Source organism: Neltuma alba, unplaced genomic scaffold, assembly GCF_004799145.2.
Source record: "Neltuma alba isolate B1F8T4 unplaced genomic scaffold, ASM479914v2 tig00010779_pilon, whole genome shotgun sequence".
NCBI classification, from domain to species: Eukaryota; Viridiplantae; Streptophyta; class Magnoliopsida; order Fabales; family Fabaceae; genus Neltuma; species Neltuma alba.
The window spans coordinates 224,782-243,977 of record NW_021635598.1 but is presented as its reverse complement, the minus strand read 5'-3'; the positions used below and the strand labels follow the sequence as shown (position 1 = coordinate 243,977).

At 33.6% G+C, this 19,196-nt stretch overlaps 2 protein-coding genes across 3 annotated transcripts; one reads left to right on the top strand and one right to left on the bottom strand.

Moving 5' to 3' along the window:
• Positions 1-2,866: 2,866 nt before the first annotated feature.
• Positions 2,867-19,051, top strand: LOC114758999 (cysteine proteinase inhibitor-like). 2 transcript variants are annotated; one of them, XM_028948098.1, is made up of 5 exons: positions 2,867-2,878; positions 15,927-15,931; positions 17,224-17,338; positions 17,675-17,882; positions 18,796-19,051. In XM_028948098.1, the coding sequence occupies exons 3-4, from the start codon at positions 17,237-17,239 to the stop codon at positions 17,876-17,878; spliced, it is 306 nt and encodes a 101-aa protein (XP_028803931.1). In that variant the 5' UTR covers positions 2,867-2,878; positions 15,927-15,931; positions 17,224-17,236; the 3' UTR covers positions 17,879-17,882; positions 18,796-19,051. The 2 variants fall into 2 exon arrangements, with proteins under 2 accessions (XP_028803931.1, XP_028803930.1); XM_028948097.1 differs by lacking the exons at positions 2,867-2,878; positions 15,927-15,931 and having other exon boundaries at positions 17,200-17,338.
• On the bottom strand, positions 5,576-16,073 carry LOC114759000 (protein DGS1, mitochondrial). The gene is made up of 14 exons (XM_028948099.1): positions 15,768-16,073; positions 15,184-15,298; positions 14,859-15,062; positions 13,191-13,328; positions 12,867-13,028; positions 11,692-11,886; positions 10,733-10,833; positions 9,271-9,360; positions 7,987-8,059; positions 7,875-7,903; positions 7,669-7,792; positions 7,055-7,165; positions 6,467-6,567; positions 5,576-5,847 (listed from the first exon to the last, which is right to left on the bottom strand). The coding sequence occupies exons 1-14, from the start codon at positions 15,974-15,976 to the stop codon at positions 5,727-5,729; spliced, it is 1,773 nt and encodes a 590-aa protein (XP_028803932.1). The 5' UTR covers positions 15,977-16,073; the 3' UTR covers positions 5,576-5,726.
• Positions 19,052-19,196: the final 145 nt, after the last annotated feature.

Here is a 19,196-nt window from a genome sequence, read left to right as displayed (position 1 = left end):
CAATGGTAGAATAGAAATGCGTTAGGTTTATACAAATAATGAGTTTGGGATTGAGGTTGATACCAAATGGCTAGAAGTAAATATAAAAATAAAATTAAAATTCACTTACAACAGACAGATAATTATGTTAAATAAAATTAACCAGTGTAGAAAGATGGGACCACAATATGTAGAGGCTGGGGTTCAAATAAGAATCTTGATTATAACCTCTTCTCAAGCACAAAAGCAAGATAATTTTTTTTTAGTTTGAATTAAACTACAAACTAGATCTTATAGTAAGGATTGAAATTTGTATAACTAAAAAAAAAAGAAAAAGACTCAGGCCTTTACTACCAGCTAAAACAACGTGTGTTGTGATGAAGAAACTTGTTGGGAGAGCAAAGTGGTCTTACAAAGCTCAATCCGGATTAGTCAGTTACTCGGATACCTGGTAATATGATCTAGAAAAGGTGCTGGATATCAAGTGACCTAAAGAGTTATGAAAAAACAAAAAAAAAGAATGCGTGTTGTTATTCACCATTAATTTTAATGGTGGGAATATGTGCATCTGGAATGTCCCACTGGTTGCTATTTGCTTTCCAATTGCTTCTAACACTGGATATTTGTTTGGATCGTCATTTACAAATGCATGCTTCAAGAGTAAAAACCAGCAATCATGATCTTAGAGACAGCTCAATTTATATACAGAAAATGTATGTGTGATTCTTTGTTGCTGAGTTGATCTTGCTTCCCCTTCTTCCATTTTGAAAAGGAGTTATAAGATCCTTCCGGTCACTATATGTTTTTAATTCAACAGGTCATCTAACACAATACAAAACTTCTTGTTCCTCAAGCTATTTTTAAATTCAACATGGAGGACGTATAGATTTGTACTACATATATGGTTGACTTCTAAAGTGATAGACTCAAAAAACAAGATTATTTGTCACCTCGAGAACATTAAAATCATCAGAAACACATGCCCAAGCCTTCAAATCATCATAATGCTCTTGCACGAGTTGAAGCCTTGGGGATGTTTCTTCTAGCTTGGAATATAATTCATCCCCAAGTGAAATTGATCTGATAGAGGAAAGGAAGAATCACAACTTGCCAGAGACACGTTTGAAGAATTTATGTGTAACTTTAATTTAGATGAGTAGATATTTTTTTTTGGTGACCATATATTTTATTTCAACCATACCGGTGGAAGATACATTCTAGACAATGAACTGAATGTTAGATTGGCAGTCTATTCAAAATAAAAACAAGAGGTAATTTATTGTGAATGGCCTATCATATTAATAAAAAATTTGCTTTTATTTAAAGAAATTAAATAAAAGAATATAATGAGAGTACAAAAAAATGTGTTTAATAATGGGTGATCAAACTATTACCGGTACTGATAATGTATGAAAGAGAACAAGTATGGGCAGTGATATATCAACCACATCATTACAATTTGAATTCATATATATATGAATTGTGTCCTTATCATGAATTTATTTAAGAGAATCATTAGAAGAAAGAGAAAGCTTTTTTGTCTGTTTGACATATTTTAGAAAGTTACATACACATTTTTTAAAATATTAATTACTTACTTTCCATAAATATCAGTAATTAATATAAAGATGCGTATAAGCATAAAAGAATGATCGTGGTGGGTCATTCATCATAACTTCACTATCCTTTCGCCAAGAAGACTGCCCTACTCACTAGCTGAGATATTTTTGTACCCTAACTTCCAAATGTTCCATTTCATCACTGCCCTCCCAATCTAACTCCGATAAATTCAAAGAAATTATAAGGTTATTAGGTCTAAAAAAATCCTAATAATAAATACTCCTCTGGTCCTTAATATAGGACCCAATTATTAAGTTGGTTTTGGTCCTAAATATAAGGCCTATTTCTCACATTTATTAATTTTTTCTAAATTACCCCTATAGATACTCTCTCAACCATAATCAAATGAAAGAGGGAAAGTGGGTATTAAGAAAGATGATTATGATATTTTAGAAAAAACATGTCACATTTCTTATAATTAACTAATTTACCTAATTTTTTTAATTTAATCAAATTAATTAAATGAGTCTTATATCTTATATTAAGGATCGAAGGAGTAGTAGGTTTCGATAATAAAATTTGTTGTTACATGCTATTTACTTATTATTGTGAGTTTTTTTTTCAAGGAGAATAGTAGGTCTGACAAATTTTTGCCTTTTGCAGTTATTTGCGTCGGACATGTGGCAATGATGTAAAATATGTGAACGCTGACATTTTTGTAAAATATCATTACAACTTTTACATTCAGTCTAAAAAGTCAAATTTTTTTTTTCCAAGAGTTTTTTTTTAACCCGCTTGTACGAGTTATATTGGTCCAAAATTGCTACCTTCGAAAGTTATTTCAAGTTCAAGAATCAAGATGTTTTTTAAATGGTCTGTGTGGGTCAAATTAACCTAGATCCGCTTGTAACCTGCATTTTCACACACGAAGTTACGAACATACGTAAGTGGAATAATGTTTTTTTCTTTTTTTCTTTTTAATCTCTTTCTTCTTCAAGGGAGTGGTAGGTATTTTAGGAATTAATGTATTATAGAAAGTGAGATGACTAGTATGAAATAATTCAAGCCTTAACCTATAATAAAGAAAATTAATTACAATACAAGCTAAACTTACATGAGCCCCTCATGAACTAAAAAAAAAAAAAAGCATCTTTATTGCGTTGGTGGAGTAGAAATGCGTTAGGTTTATACAAATAATGAGTTTTGGATTGAGCTTGATACCCAATGGCTCAAAGTAAACATAAAAATAAAATTGAAATTCACTTACAACAGACTGATAATTATGTTAATTAAATAAAGGACATTAGCTATATTCGATGGTCCAAGAGAAGAATTGAAAGTCTAAGGATGCCATTCAAGCTTTAACAGCATTACTCAGTACAACTTTAACTTAACCAGCAGCGTAGAAAAATGAGACCACAATAATATAAAGAGGTTTTGGGTTCAAATCATCATTATCTTACACACACACACACACACACACATATCCTCCTCTCGAGCACAAAAGCAAGATAATTTTTTATAATTCAAATTGAATTATAAATTAGATCTTATACTAAGAACTAAAGATAATATAAATTGTAAAAAAAACAAAAAAGGGCTCAGGTCTTTACTACCGACCTTAAAAATATGTATGTCGGTCTTCAAAGGTTTTTGTTGCTTTCAGAGTTTGAATATTTTGAGAACCACTTTTGATTCAAGTCAGCCATAAAGCTTAAGAATCTGCACTGTGAAGCAGTTGTCCCAGATGTATAATTCTTAAAAAGAAGTAAGGCGTTGAAGCCCTTCTCCTTCCAACTACTTCAGATTGCTAACATAATTGATATAAGACGCACAAGAGAAATGGGGAGTAATTGAAAGGAGGAGTTCACGATGAGGATCCTTGTTTTGATTGCTGCACTATTTGTGCCCTGTTTCTTCAGGTTGCTAAAGCTAGAAATTAAAAACCTGGAGCGCTTCAAGGCCTTGTGCCATGGTCCTTCTCCAACTTGTATTTTTCCATCTTCTGTAGTCTAATATGCCCGTGGTGAAAACCTTAGGAGTAAAGGTATCTTTATTCAGTTTGCGAATATCATAAGATACCTTATACCTGAGATGGAAACTTGTAGTTTTTCCAAAGCCTCCCATGCCCGAGATAACGATCACTCTTTGATCTTCATCATACAGAAGCCTTTGCAGCAGTTTCTCCTCATCATAGTAAAGTTATAGACTATGAGGGCTTTCTGTAAAAAGACTACTAGCGGTGATATATGGTATGAAAGAGAAAAAGTATGCTTCGGCAAAGAAAACAAAAAGAAAGAAATGTGAAAAAATATTGCTTGTGATATCTCAACCACATCATTCATATCTAGGGGAAAAGACTTGCAATTTGCAATGCTGTTGATAAATGGGACTAAAGCGATTTATTTAGTTAAAAGTTTTAAGTACGTAGATATATAGAATTTTTCCCAAAATATCCTTAAAATTTTGACTGAAGTGATTTATTTATCAATAAGAGAATATTTCCCTTCTATTTAATATTTAGTAAGACTAGTGTAAGTGGAAAATCAAAGTGGATGGCAAGTTACTACTATAATAGCATTACCCATCTATATAAAATTATTTTAGAATTTTGAAATATTTCATATTAAATATTTCTTTTGATTTTAAATATAAAAGTTAATTAGGGGTTGCTTTAATACTAAATATAAAATTCAAATCCACTTTTAGCTGCTAAATTTATAATTTTTTCTTCAACTATAATTGTTGATTTCATATGTTAAGAAAGATTTTCAAAAAGGTAATTTTCAATGCAAATAATTAAATGATCAATTAAAAAACTTTTTTTCCCAAATAATTAATTTGATTTATTTGTTTAACTTAATTAACTTGATCAAGTAAGTTGGAAGAAGAACTCGAATTGCATTCCCAGAAAAGGAAGGACAGCGTTAAATGACTTTGGACTCTGGTGGGAAAGCAATTTCTTATACTATTTTCGTTGTCCAAGGGAGTCAAAAGTTATTTAACTTCCTCCTTTGGGCCAACTCGCCTAATTGTACCAAATGAATTAAAGTTTGCTTTTTTACTTAAAGTGATATAATTAAATATCAAAATTAAGCACAAATCAATTAAATGTTGTCCGAATACGATTAAAGTAATATAATTATAACAGGAGGAAGTATGAAAAAGTGTATCATTTTTTTTTATAAGAAAGAAAAACCTTCATCTTGTTTCGATTTCAGAATAATGAATAGACTACCCAACTACCTGCAACCATTCATTGTGGAAAAAAATATCTACGTACACATCAACAGGATAGGAAATATTAACTTTAAGATAAGAATACTCCATTTATGGTATATTCTGATCATCTATTAAAATATTTTAAATTCAATCTTTCAAAAACTAATTAAAAAAATGTTGCAGTTACTTTTGATGAAACACGAAAGGAGTCATCTTTTAATACGAAAGTGTTGAGTTATAATTTCAGTTACGATTTTGGGGCAAGCGGTGCGACGGATTATCAAATGAGAAAAGCACCAAAAGCAATATTACAATTAGGAAAAAATTCAAAAAAAAAAATGATAGTTGACAAAATTTTAAATTATAAATTACTATAAAAATATGTTATGCTTTTCGAGTGTAATCATTTTTTTCACGAATATAATAATCAATGCTGATTTGAAATTTTAAAATTAAACAATTTTTTAGATTTTTCTTTACACCCTGGGAGAAGTTAAACATTTTTATATGGTGGTTTCTCTCTCATCTGACCTTCCTACTTCCCTTGCATTTATTGAATAGTAATTTATATATGGTAAGAAAATTGAATTATATGTTCTTGGGTCCTAACCATAGAACATATTTATTTAATTCACAAATATTAAGAAAAGTCGGGATTAAAGAATGGATTGACCAGATCAGTTGAAAACATTTATTGAAGTGGCTAATAGCTTGATTTGGATAGAAGAACTATCAGTCAGAATTCGAAATCAAATTGGGAGTTAGTCTTTTTTTTTTTTTTGGGTGTCAAAAGAATTATGAAAAGCTCTACAAGTATAAGAATTGGCCTTCTCATAAAGTCTAATATATTTTCAGACAGTTTGCAAATCCAAAAATGGCATTGATGATCTAAGAGAGAAGCTACCATTTGAAAAAATAAAGGAAAGGAAAAGAGAAGGAAAACAAGAAAGAAACATTAAAGCACATTACTTGCGACTTAATACAGGAAGTAGGCAATCATACACGGTCTCCATGCGTGAAGTCACTGTAAGCTTGTATGCAGTTGGCAAGTTCGGACTCGCCAGATCAATTATATCCTGTCGCAAGCTGTCCATAATATCACTTGTTAATTATGTCACAATTCATCTACTGATATTAGTTACATAATATATTTACAAATTCATGACAATGATTGATTAAGATGATATGGTTTATTGATATGCAATTTTGAGAAATAATAAATAATATAATACTTTTTAGATAGTTTCCCCTCCAAAAGCATCCAAAGAAGAGAAATTTAAAATGAGAGATTTAAATAACACCACCACTTCAGAACGTTAATATATATTTAAAAAAAGAGAGCTCTTTTCCCCCCCAAAAACATCAAGAAATTAATAGAGAGAAATATTATGAGGTCCCAAGAAAGGAATGTGCCTATTAAAAAGTTCTAATGACAAGTGAGCATTACATGCTGTTCATTTGCTAGAGGACTTTTCGGTAATTACATTCTTCACTTGGAATCATGTAGTAATTCTCACCATTAAATATGCTACCAAAAAAAAAAAAAAAACAATGCTGTTTCCTCTCCCCTTTTTGTCCATTATTTTCCATCCTAATTAACATGCAATCATACAGATTCCGAAAAACACCATATATAAAGAAATTAGTCATCTTATAGGTCAGAGGAAAGAAGGGGGAGAAACAAAATGGTACAAGTAATACTTACTATTGCCATTCGCCAGAAGCTTCTGCATGGCCCTTTACAGAACTATAGAGGCGATTCAGGCTATATAATATCAATCCAAACATGCATTGTGCATCTTTCTCCTGTTAAAGGAAAAAGAAAGAAACAAAGAAAGACTAAGACTATAATACTTTAATGTAGTACGTTTTATAAAAAAAATGCATTTTGAAAATAACTGCCCCTCCCTACTCCCAAGAAAGTAAATAAGGCCATCACAAAAATAAAATAAAAAAGCCTAATAATGTGAATACTTTTAAGCTTGAATGCTAATTCAAGACCCTAAGATCATTATTTCCATCACTCACCATTTATGAACACTCCATTCACTAGATATGCCCCCTAAATGTGCAAGCTCAAGAATCGGGGCGTGGGGAAATGGAAGAGATGCAGACGATTAATGAAAGAAAATGAATGTGACTATAAGAATGATCAAGGAGATAGACAGGGAAGCAATTTCTTAACATGATGTAAAGAAATTCTCTATTTCTCTGAAAATGATGAGCCATCGATATAGCCTGCAACCACTCTTTGAGAAATAGCATATAAACATGTGCTAGTTTAGGTTCTTACCATCCCTCGCTCAGCAAAATTTTGGCATTGCATAATCCTTTTCTCAACCTCCACCACAAGAAGCCTCCTTTGAAGCCGAGCAATTCTACCTCTACCCTCAGCTTTTTTGTCCTGATTATTTAAAAAAACAAAATTTCATGTCAAACCTAACAAAATATATTATTCAAAACACTTAACGATGACGCATATCATAAATCATGAAAAGTGTAACTCATTAACCTGGCATTGGCCCACCAGCCCACAATTTTTAAAATTCCCAAGAAAAATAGTCATATAAACAGTAATCTGCCTTCAAAAACACAGGGTGTGGTGGTGGGTGAGAGAAAGATCAAAACTCTTATATGCATCAAGTGAAACTATTAATCTGCTGTAATTTGCAACTTCATCCCAAAATATAAGTGGGAGAATCTGTCTTAAATGAATTGTTTAACCTATCCCCGATTCATCTTGCTCACCCAAAATCTCATCATGCTTCAGGGTTCCACTACATATCATACCTTACTTTGCTAATATCAAATAGTGCATATTATCTTCATTCAGAGCTACTATATCTCATATCAACTATAAGCTTTTGGCTTCATGGGAATGTGGAGAAACAAGAAAAGGGCATTCACCTGCTTGAACCATGCACGTACTACCATGATAAGTAAGAGAGAGAGAAAAAAAGTAGGCAACGCAGCAAGAACCGCAAAGTTGATTTCATTTGCCCGTAGTATTTGGTTCAGCTCAAGCATTGCCCTGATTTTGGGGGGGAAAAATCATCTTAAGAAATTAAAAGGAAAAAAGTATTCACAAAGGGGACAAGATTTGTAAAACTCACGTCTCAATATCTAGTTTGAGCTTCTGAACCTGTATGCATCGGCAAATGCTGTTGATCAGTAATGACATGGAAACTCGGACATAAATTACATATATTACATAAGCGGCATTACCTGAATAAGCAAAGCCCGAGCCAGCTCTCCACCAAGAAGGCTCTGAATGGGATGCGTCAGTTCCTTCTCATACCTGCATTTACATTAGCAGTGCCTGATTACTTAACATGAGAAACATTTTTTCTAATAATAACAAAAGAGAACATTTTATTTAATTTTGATAAAATACAAAACCTGGGACAAGGAACCCTTCCTAAACAGTTAAAAAGAAAACAAATGAACTATTATGACAATGAAGTTCACAATGTCAAGAGGACCAAAGTGGTCGCTTTGTGTGCTACAAACAAAGAATCTAACTTAAATATTTTAAAAACCAAAAACTTAAATGTTTCTTTCTATTATATAATTTGGAAAAGACTACAATGCAAGACGTATAAATATAATTACTCTCTGAATATACTTGTCTCCATCTTTCATCAACATCCATGTTTCCTGAGGGAAATCAGAATTTCTATGTACCGTATCAAACATTTCCCCACACCCAAAAAAAAAAAAAAAAAACCAGGTTCAGAAATTTAAAATTTTCAAAGTTAATGAATCATACTTTTGTTAGAACCATCATTTGGCCAAGCAGCCATCATTTACTGTGTCTTAACTTCCAAGGAACCCAAGTCATCCAATCTAAATGATCAAATCACAAAGAAATTTGAACTATGGGGAAATTCAAAACTATAATTCATCAACAGTTTTAAGAAAAAAGAAAACTGCAAAGGAAACATATTTTCTTTTGTCATAAATACCACTCATATCAGAAAGCAATTTCAGCCGTCTAGAATTACTACTACAAGTTATAGTCCAAACAACCCACCCAACATAGAAGGATATATCCTTACCCAATTTCAAAATCAGGTCAGAATAGTGGCTTGACTGAATAGTGATTTACCCAGGTCAGAATGACCTTAGCGAAATCTAGAGTAATTCAACCACTTTTTGCCAGAATCAATTGTTTCTCATAAAAAGATGTCTTTAAAGCAAGTATTAGTGTGAAATAATTATGTGAGAAACTCTGCAGAGCAGCTCTTTCAACCCCCAGATTTCATTAATTGGGAGCCAGTCACATTTCAGTCCTAAATCCGGTGAAAATAGAAGATTTCTTTACCTAAACAGTACTGACCTTTAGCCTTTAAAAAAAAAAAAAAAAAAAAAGGGCCCCACAAACAGACAATATATCCACATTCGAACCTCAAATACAAATTCAAATTCGCAATTAACTTAATATATCTTGCCAGCAGAGATTATCGGAAAAATGTATGTTCTAACTATGGAACAGAAAGCGAAACTCACCGAGCCATAACTATTTCAAGCATTTCCTGATCTGAGGCGTTTTCAGGTAACTTTTCACCTTTAATCTGCTCACTGAATGCCAGTAACATTCTGCATACAAATTTTCACACGACAAAGCTGATGATTAGGTATAATTTAAAGTATTCCTTTAAAAGACAGATGACAGGATCAGGAATGCTACTGAAAAAACATATCTCATCTTTTACAACCCAATTTCATCAATATGAGATGAGGCTGATGCCAAATATTGAATATAAGAAAGCCGGAAAATCATTATTCTAAAGAAGACCACCAAAGCAATCATTATATATCAAAACAATGAAAATGGAAGAGCGAGCTCCAAGTATATTTGTTTTAACTTTCAGTAGCAAAGGAAATGACAGAATATCTCTGTCTGCAAATAGCTTATGATTTATGTCCTTTCCCCACGTTTATGTGTAGATCAGTTTCAGCTTCCAAGCTGCCAAAAACTGCTCTACCAACACATCATCAGAAGTCAACTCATCTCAGTTCTCAGCTTAACATCAAAATTTCCAAGCACTTATTACAGCATCCTAACATAACTTTCACATCCTTGATGCATGGTTCATGGAACACTTGTGGACAAGTAAAATTATATATATGCTTATTAATCAATAACTTCAGGTCAGAATATTAGTAATTACTTATAGTGCACATTTATCAACAGTACAGTGAACCATTTCATGAAAAATTGCCCAGTCTTGTGAATTTTAAGAATAATGGATTATGAAAATAGACTAGGAAAGATAACATCAATTACTTGTGAATTAGAATAATACATAAATATAGAAAATAGGATTTTAAATAAGATAAGGAGTGTTTACTTAAGAATCAATTGGGGTTAATTTGTTCTGTTAGGAATAAATTGTCATGGTTGCTAAAATAAAATTCTAGGATCATAAAAATTTAAATATAAATATTTAAAAACATGGATTTAAAATTATTGTTTTAGGATTATAATTTCTTTTTTGTTAAGAATTACGTATTATCTTGCATTTGAAATGTTATCATTTGGGCTGTAGGTAAAGCCTTTAGTAAATATAGACAGGCCACCTCTCTGACTAATTGTTAACAAAACTCTCATGGTTTGTTAGCTCCCTCTCTCCGTTCCTTTTTTTTTTTTTTTCACATCTTCCTTCTTCTCTTCTATCCTCCCCTTTACTTATCCTCCTCTCACTTCTTTTGATATATGTTTGCTAGTTGCCAATATTCCTACGTGGGGCGAAAAAACTCATTGACCACTTGGTAATTTATTTCTAGCTAACATGATAGTATCCTCTCTCATTCATCAAGCGTGCAAAGATGGCATATATAAAACACCCCAAATTAATATGAAGCCTCGGGAATTTTTGGGGAGAATCAACATATATTGCAACATTCGGGTTCTATTCTAGTTCACAGAAAGGAAAGGTTAGATGATATCAAGATGATAAACAATAACCTGTGTAGTGAGTCGGAAGTTAACTTCACCTCTTCTTGTTCCATTATACCTTCATGCCTCTTCCTGAATGTCTCAAAAAGTTCATCTCTGATAGACAAAAGCTGGATACTTATTGCATCAGCATATAACTTGACATCCAAACTATCATTTATTGATGCGAGAAAAAAAAAATCTGTTCCAATAATGTGTTGGTTTTAAATAATTTTTGCAGGGACTACTCAGATTTTATTTGGTTATTGGTAGCCGATGGCAATGCTGCCACGCAATCCATGTAACTTACCCCAACTAGTAGATAAAGCTTTCTTATGGTTGTTATACTTGGGTTTTACTTGGTTATTGTAGACATTTTTAAGACAATTGGAGTGTTGCAAGTGCGTTACAGGTTAGAAGATACTAGAATGTTGATACTTGCATTCAAGTATAACTGTGCCTGCAGAAAGTAAAATTAGCAATGGTTCTTTTTTCCCCCCTTTCTTTCCAATCATGAGTATTACTAAAATGACTTGTCCTTTATTTCTGGTCTGTTCCAAAGCCTATCAACCATGGGGACTAAAGGTTATCTGGTAGATGATTTCTAGATCTATTTTATGTTGCCATCCTGCCTACCAGCTACTGCCATAATTTCAAAACCCCAGAATGCACAATGCAGCGCACTTTCCACAGATATAAGGGAAGACAATAAGAATGAAGGACACAAATTGAAGAAACAGTGTGCCCATTGATAATGGAAAAAGGTACAGCAGAATGTTCAGTTTATTAATAATATTAAAGATGTCAACAGATTACCAACAAACCGTAAGAGGTTAATGAGAAAATGAAATGAACAGCTCCTCTCTGAAGGAGGTCCTTAGTTCAAATTGCCATAACCTGCTTTTCCTTTATACTAGCATGTCTCACAGAGTGGAAGAAACTAAGAGGTGACACACAATCTATTAGGAAATACACGAGAAGAAATATACCGGTTGCTCAACATGTTCTGTATAAAAGCTAGTTGTTGAGTCCTTGGCTTCTCGAATCCAATTGTCAATATCTGAACTTCCCATCAATCTACTACGTTGTAGGAGCCAGATAGAGCAAACTGACAAACCAACTGCACCACATGAATAGCGGATCCAATATTGAGTTATTTTCCTTGGCTTTCTGTGTTTGGTAACCTGAAACAAAAGACAACCAGTGTATTTCATATCCAAAGTAAAAGGCAACTAGAGGATTGCATCTTAAAATTTGATTACATCACCAACAAATTGGCATATGCCAATTGAAAACAAGAAAATATAGTGTACCAAGTGAGCAATCGCTCTAACTTTAAATCTCTGCAAAATGCTGTTAAATTCGATATATATCACAAGTTGAAAATGAGAATCCCTGGCTACTTCAGTCCGGCAATACACAATTTCGTCAACTTCACATAGCAACTGAGCAACAACTAGGAGTCATGATCTCGTCAGGACAGACTAAGGCCCTCTAACAAAGCTAGGGCATCAGGGGAATGAAAGCACAAGCAGGTTTCTAGTGTCTAACCCAAAACATTTTTATTGATGCAATTCAAGAATAATGTTTGTGGTTCCCAAGCCTCTACTATAACATGACTTTCAAGATGAGAGACTGATCTTGTAAAAGCACTTAGATTGAAAATAATCATCCAGAAATCTCTTTTTCACTTTTTAACATTTTTATGCGTAATTACAAATTTTTGGAATCATCAACTTTGAAAGTACAACTTAAAGACAACAAAAATAATAATGAGCTCAGGAGTGCGAAACCCAAAAAAAAAAAAAAAGTGGCTAAACCAAAAAGCAAATAAATATTGATAATTAAGTGGGTAGAAAAAATTGAATTGTCTACCAAGAACAAACCCCTTCTCTTCTTTCCAAGGCCATGCATGTCACTGCATGGTTCATAAATTTTCACCACAAAAAGAAATTATGTTTTAATAGTTATCAGTTTTTTTCCATATTAAAAGGTATTACTAGGATATGTTACGAAGCTGCAAAAGCCGCACTTGCTAGTAGATAAAGGAGTACAACGGAATATACCATACAATGAATTTTCTGGCAATCATAAGCATTTAGGTAATATTAAGATAATTATCTCCTCCATAAGCCAATGCCAGAATATAGATAAAAGCTCTTACAAGTACAGAAATATAACTGTCCAGCTTGTGCAAATTTCGATAAACAGAATTGATAGCATCGCTAATTTCACAATCTGTCCATTGAGACCCCTCATGATTTATTTCCGGCAGCTTCTCAAACAGCAGAGGAAAAGAATAGGTCCCATCGACAGAAGAATCACTCTGCAAGAAGAAACCAACAGATTTGGAAACAAGTATTGAAACTGAATGCAAAGTACAATTGCCTCCAGTTTATTAGCATTAAAAAATCATACATCAGAAAATAAAAATACAAAATGAAGAAAGAAACAAGAAAAGAGGAACTGCTGCTCTGTTCATGCAAACCTGGCGCATTGCATGTATGTGTCCAATAGATGCTTCTAAAGTTGTGAACAAATCGTTAATTGTACCCAATAAAGATGGCAGTTTCTGCTCTGGATCCTTTACTAACTCCTCTCCAGTTCTATCAACTTCAAAATAAACCTGAAAATATTTTTCCAAACATAATAAGAAGGATAACCTAAGGGCAAATCTGAAATTTCGCATTTGACGTAATATCAATAAATTTATGGCTTCAAATAAAATTGATCTCATATGCATTAAATTGAACCTGTTTATTTTTCATTGTAGGTTTTCGGCTACTCTGTTGAGTTCCCAGCATAGTTTTGGACTATTTTGTTTATAAAATCATGTTACGTTCCAGAAACTAAATTCAATTAAGTGATCATGCCCACATGTGAAGAGCACTATTTGAAGCCTCTGCGGACTGAATCATGAAGCTATATTCCAAGATAGAGTGAATAAGATAAGGCATTGGTTGGGGATACCTCAGTGGCATCATTTTATTACAGGATAATAGGAAATCCTCCAGAAATGACCAAAAACAAAAGAAGAAAAAAGGAAAGGGGGGAGGGGGATCAATAAAAGAAAACTATCCAATCTTATTCACCGTTAATACCTCATAAGCTTTTTTTCCATAATAAAAAGTCGTTTGCTAATAGTTGTCGCTAAATCATAATTCTCCCTCTCATTCCCCCTTTAATAAAAGATTGCATCAATAGAAAAAATAGATCATCAGAGTCCTTCCATGACCAATGAACAAAAAAGACAAAAAAGAAAAACAAAAGGCAAAAGCTAACCAAAAGCACGGGTTTCAAGGTTAACTGCACCATTTTGTCAAGGAGTTCCACAATTTTCATAATTAATTGAACACAATTTTGTCCCAGGAAGAAAAACATTGTTCTCAATTGGCAGAATACTCTTGCACCAAACCAATCAATACATTCTATTATCCCACCAACAATATACATTAATATCTAAATAAGCCCTTCAATCTCTCTGACAGGCCAACAAAGAAAATCACCAGAGAAACTTAGGATTGAACACTCATGAGGCAGCACAAAATAATCCATTTTAACACCACCAGTATCCAGCTGGATATACAATATTTTCAAACTGCAACAAATTCATGAGTCGACTGAATTCAACCTGTTAAACCATTGACTCATAACAAATCTGTCATGAGAGGAACTAAGTCAACTAGTTAAATAAGTCAACCACTTAAACCATTGACTCATAACAAATCTGTTATGAGAGAAACTAGGGGCAGTGTTAGAAATATGAGATTACTTTTAGCAAGTGCAGAACTCACACTGGAACCCCACCTGACCAATCAGCCAAACTGGTTCAGCAACACATAGGGAATATTAAGGAGGATTGATAGCTCAACCCTCTTTCATATTTGCTACAACCAACAATATTAAGACAATGTTCAAGATAGCTAACAAAATCGCCATTATATTAGAATATTTAGATCCAAAAATCCAATCAATATCATGAGCAATAGCGCCTTCAAATGTCCAATATAGCCATGTTAAAGGACAACCATACATGCCTACATCGCATAGAATTACCAATCTAAACAAGAGGAAGAAAGAAATAATATGGTTGAGAGTAAGACCATCATGATATTAACACAAACTAGCTGACAGTTGGATGAAGCAAACTGCTAACCTGAGCCAAGAACGTGGCAAGTGAATATCTTAAGGTACTTAAGACAGTTACTCTCTCGTTTATATAGACAGATGCAGATTGACTCAGCTGCTGTATGGAAGAACCATTAGCTTCATGTCCACGCAACAAGTGAACTGTTTCATCAATAAAAGCCCTTGGACCTCTCTCAAGAATCATGAAATATGCTTTGCTAGCATCTGATTTCTGAATACGAAAACAAGGAACCAACAAAGTTTACAATGACTTATTGAAGTGCATTCAATGAACATTATTGGCTTTACAGCCTAAACACAGCCCCAAAAAAAAAAAAAAAAAAAACACTAACCTCCGCTCTGGACTGCCAAAACTGCAGATTCTTTTGAATGCTATGCAAATTTTTCAGAACATGTTCAAATATATCCTCCAAAACATCATACGCTCTAGATGGCTTACTCATAAACCTGCGATGCAAGGACGCCAAACTTCTGAATCAGCATATTCATTATAGAACAAGTGAAATGACATGCAAAATTGTTTTTGAAGTTCATTTCTTCTCAAATTTCTATTAACTCAATTCAATGTGGGTAGCGAGGAAGCGGTTGAGTGGAATGAAACAAGTCCTCTTTCTCCCGCAAGGAACCCCATAAATCATTCAGTATCGTGCAATTATAAACTTTGCATATTTCATTGATTGAAATCATTCAAAGTCTATGGCAGCTAATCTTTGCTAGGAGCCCAATGGCCAGAGCAATGAGAAAAAGAACACAGGAACTGCAAATATCTTCAAATAGAGACACTGAATTCAGAGTTAATTTATCACTGCAAGTCAAGGAACAACCAAACGAGCTCAACATGACACTTAACAAATTCACTCTCACTGAATATCTCGCAGGCAAAACAAAGCTATAAATGAATGTCAAATGACCATACAAAGAAGAGTCCAGCGAGCTGGAAGGCAATGGCAGAGGGAGGCATTCCCGACGTTTGCGTGATCTAAAACGAGCAGCCACGTTATGAAGGTTGTAGAACGTGCCGATGAATGCATACAAACCGTGCAGACGATTCCAGATATAGTTGGAGTAAAGAGAGAGAAGGTTTCTATTTCCAGCCGATTCTGCCTCTGAAGTTGGAGAAGCCATTGGAGCTAAGGTCGAAGCTCGTTTCGCAGTGCTTTGCGGACTTCCTTCTTACAGCGCAAGGCGAAAGAACATAACTGTAGAAGAATGTCGGACCTCGAATGCTTGGATCGGTCAGTTTTCGCGGTTCGTGATTCTTCGAGTGTTTGCAAACCTGAAATGACCCGCCCCAAAAAGGAATAAACCCGGAAATGAGGAGCGTGCGGGTCTTCACCCGCCCGAAATGCCATCTCAATTTCAACTTGATCAAATAATTAAAAAAATTACTTATTTAATTTACTAATTTTTTTATGAAAGTCAAAATAATATTAAAAGAAGATAAACTTACCTAATTATGTAGGGGATTAACCTAATAATTGTTATGTACTCTCTCCGATTCAAAGTATAAGACCTATTTTGCAGTAAAACCCATTTTATAGTACTCCTCCGGTCCTAATTATAAGACCCAATTGACTTATTTGAGGAAATTAAGGAAGTAAGTTAAGTTGGTTATTTATAATAAATAAGTATTGTCATTCCTAAAATATCCTTGCTAATTAAGTATATTGGCTAAAACTATCATTATTAGAAGGATTATCTTGGAAAAAAATACATAAATATAAGAGACAAAATGGATTGGGTCTTATAATTAGGACCAAATAAAAAGTCAAATTGGGTCTTATAATAAGGACCGGAGGAGTATAATTTACACTACAAAATAGGTTTTATATTTAGGACTGAAGGAGTACCCATTTTATAGTATAATTTATACAATAAAATGTGTCTTATATTTAGAATCAGTGGAGTACTTAGCGTCAAATTTCAAGGATAAATGACAGAGTCTTACAACTCAGTTGAAAAGCCAATTAGTTGCTGAACTTGTGTGAATATTTGGTGCAAAATTCTATATCTAATTATACAAAAGAGAAGAAGAAATCTAAAATAAAGCAAAAGGTGATTACTCGCCACTACTAAATTGCATAATGCCCTTCCACAACCCACAATTCTCAGAAAAGAAGAAAGCTAGGACGCAATCGCCTCATGTGCTCCCCTTAGCTACCCAATGACTACATGTCGTTGATCCTCCTCGGTAAAACGTACGAAAATATTTGATTGGTGACACGCTGGCGTGTACACGATTCCATAATGGATTGTCCCGCAGATGATCTCCTTCGATGGCGCCATTTTAACCAGAGAAATGATATAAAAGAGGAGGCAGAGGAGGACTCCGAAAAGAAGACTATCAAGCAAGAGATCAAATAATCGAAGAGAGAGTAAAGCGAAATGGCAGCATTGGGTGGTGTTCGTGAGGTTGAAGGAAACCAGAACAGCCTTGAGATCGACAATCTTGCTCGTTTCGCCGTCGACGAGCACAACAAAAAAGAGGTTTCTTTTTCTTTTTCTTTTTCTTTTTCTTTTTCTTCGATCTCTCTCACTCCCAAATTGGTATTCCTTTCGCATTTCTTTGTTTCCCGAGAAATCCGATATGTTAAATTTGTTTAGGGTCGACTGATAATCTGTTTCCGCATTTTGATTTGCTGATGTTAATGGTTGTTTTAGTGTTTCGGAGCTTGAATTAAATTCCAATGTTATCATGCATTTCTCGTAATGTATTATTGAATTCTAGATATGTAATATCTGAGAATGGAAAATTTCAATTGTAAATTTTGTATCCTTTTTTAATTGAATTTTTTTCTAATTAAATTTACCATATTTATGCAGAATGCACTTCTGGAGTTTGGGAGGGTTATAAACACAAAAAAGCAGGTGGTTGCTGGTACCTTGTACCACATCACGCTGGAGGCAACGGACGGTGGGAAGAAAAATGTTTATGAAGCCAAGGTTTTGGAGAAGCCATGGTTGAACTCAAAGGAGGTGCAGGATTTTAAGCTCGTGGGTGATGCCCCTTCGGTGTCTAGCACTTAGCAAGGTATTTGATTACTGTGAATCCTTCATTAAAGTGTTCACGGTGCTCACTAATTTAAGTTGAACTGATTTGACTGTTGTAGTTGAAAAGGGGTTTCTGTTCTATAAAATAAAAAGCATTATGTGAAGCAGATCTGGAATGAATTTCTTGTTTAATGATTGAATATTATAATCTGGTAGAGTGCCTCTGGAATGATTACAATGAAAGATATTTTTTGTGCTGGAAAAGAAGTAGTCAAGGGGGGAAAAAAGTTGAACTACTTAATATTTATAATTTCACTGCATGCATATGTGCTTTTGATGCTTGCATATTTAGAATTTGGCTAATAAGATGTTGGGTGAAACACAGAAATATATATCTTGTTGCTAAGATACTGAGAAGGTTGGACATGAACACGGAGAGGAATGATAGAATTTAGAGTCTTATAGACAAGAGGACATATATAGGAAGAGACAATTTCGCTAGCAAATTAACTTGGAGGTAAATGGCAGGACAATGTAATGATGGTGCAAGATTAACATGTATATTGCTGAATTACATCCCTCTCACTTTAATTTTTAACCTGTTCTTTTAATATTTTTTGATGGATTATTGGTTTCATTCTTCATGCTTTCAGAAGGATTGATTATATTTTTGGTTCAGTATAGTTTCATGAAATTATCCAATTTGGAAGGAAAACCAATATTATATCATGCCTGAGTTTAAGACATTGAGGAGAAGGGTCCTTTATCTGTTAGACATAAATGGGATTAATGCTTAAACGTTGCATTGCATTGTCCTAAACACCAAAAGACTGAGACCTTTTGATGAATTAGTTCAACTTAAACTAAGATAATTCCTCTTACATTCATCTTTGGATTTGTAAGTATATACCTTCTCATCCTCCATTTGTTTGTATGTTTACCTCTGTTTTCAGGTGGGGTATGGCTTGAACGCAGGGCGGAGATATCAGGATATGAAATATATTAACCATCTATGGTTAAAATAAATGTAACTTAATTGATACTCAAATCTTCCACTTTACATTTTGATATGCATCACTGGTCCCCCTGTTCTCATGGTAACCATTATGTGTTTGGTGCATCACTATTCATATGTAAACAAAATATATAAACCATTGAGGCTCCGTTCCGTTTCTACGCGAAACATATGAAATATCAGAAAAATTTTAAGACGATGAGCAGAAATAAACAGGATTTATATCTTCTGCATTTAGCAAGCAAATACATACAATATATTTTTAGAGAGTTAATCAGAGTAAAAAAAATAAGAAATGGGTAGTATTGTAGCAACAATAAGTCTCAAACATACTTCTAC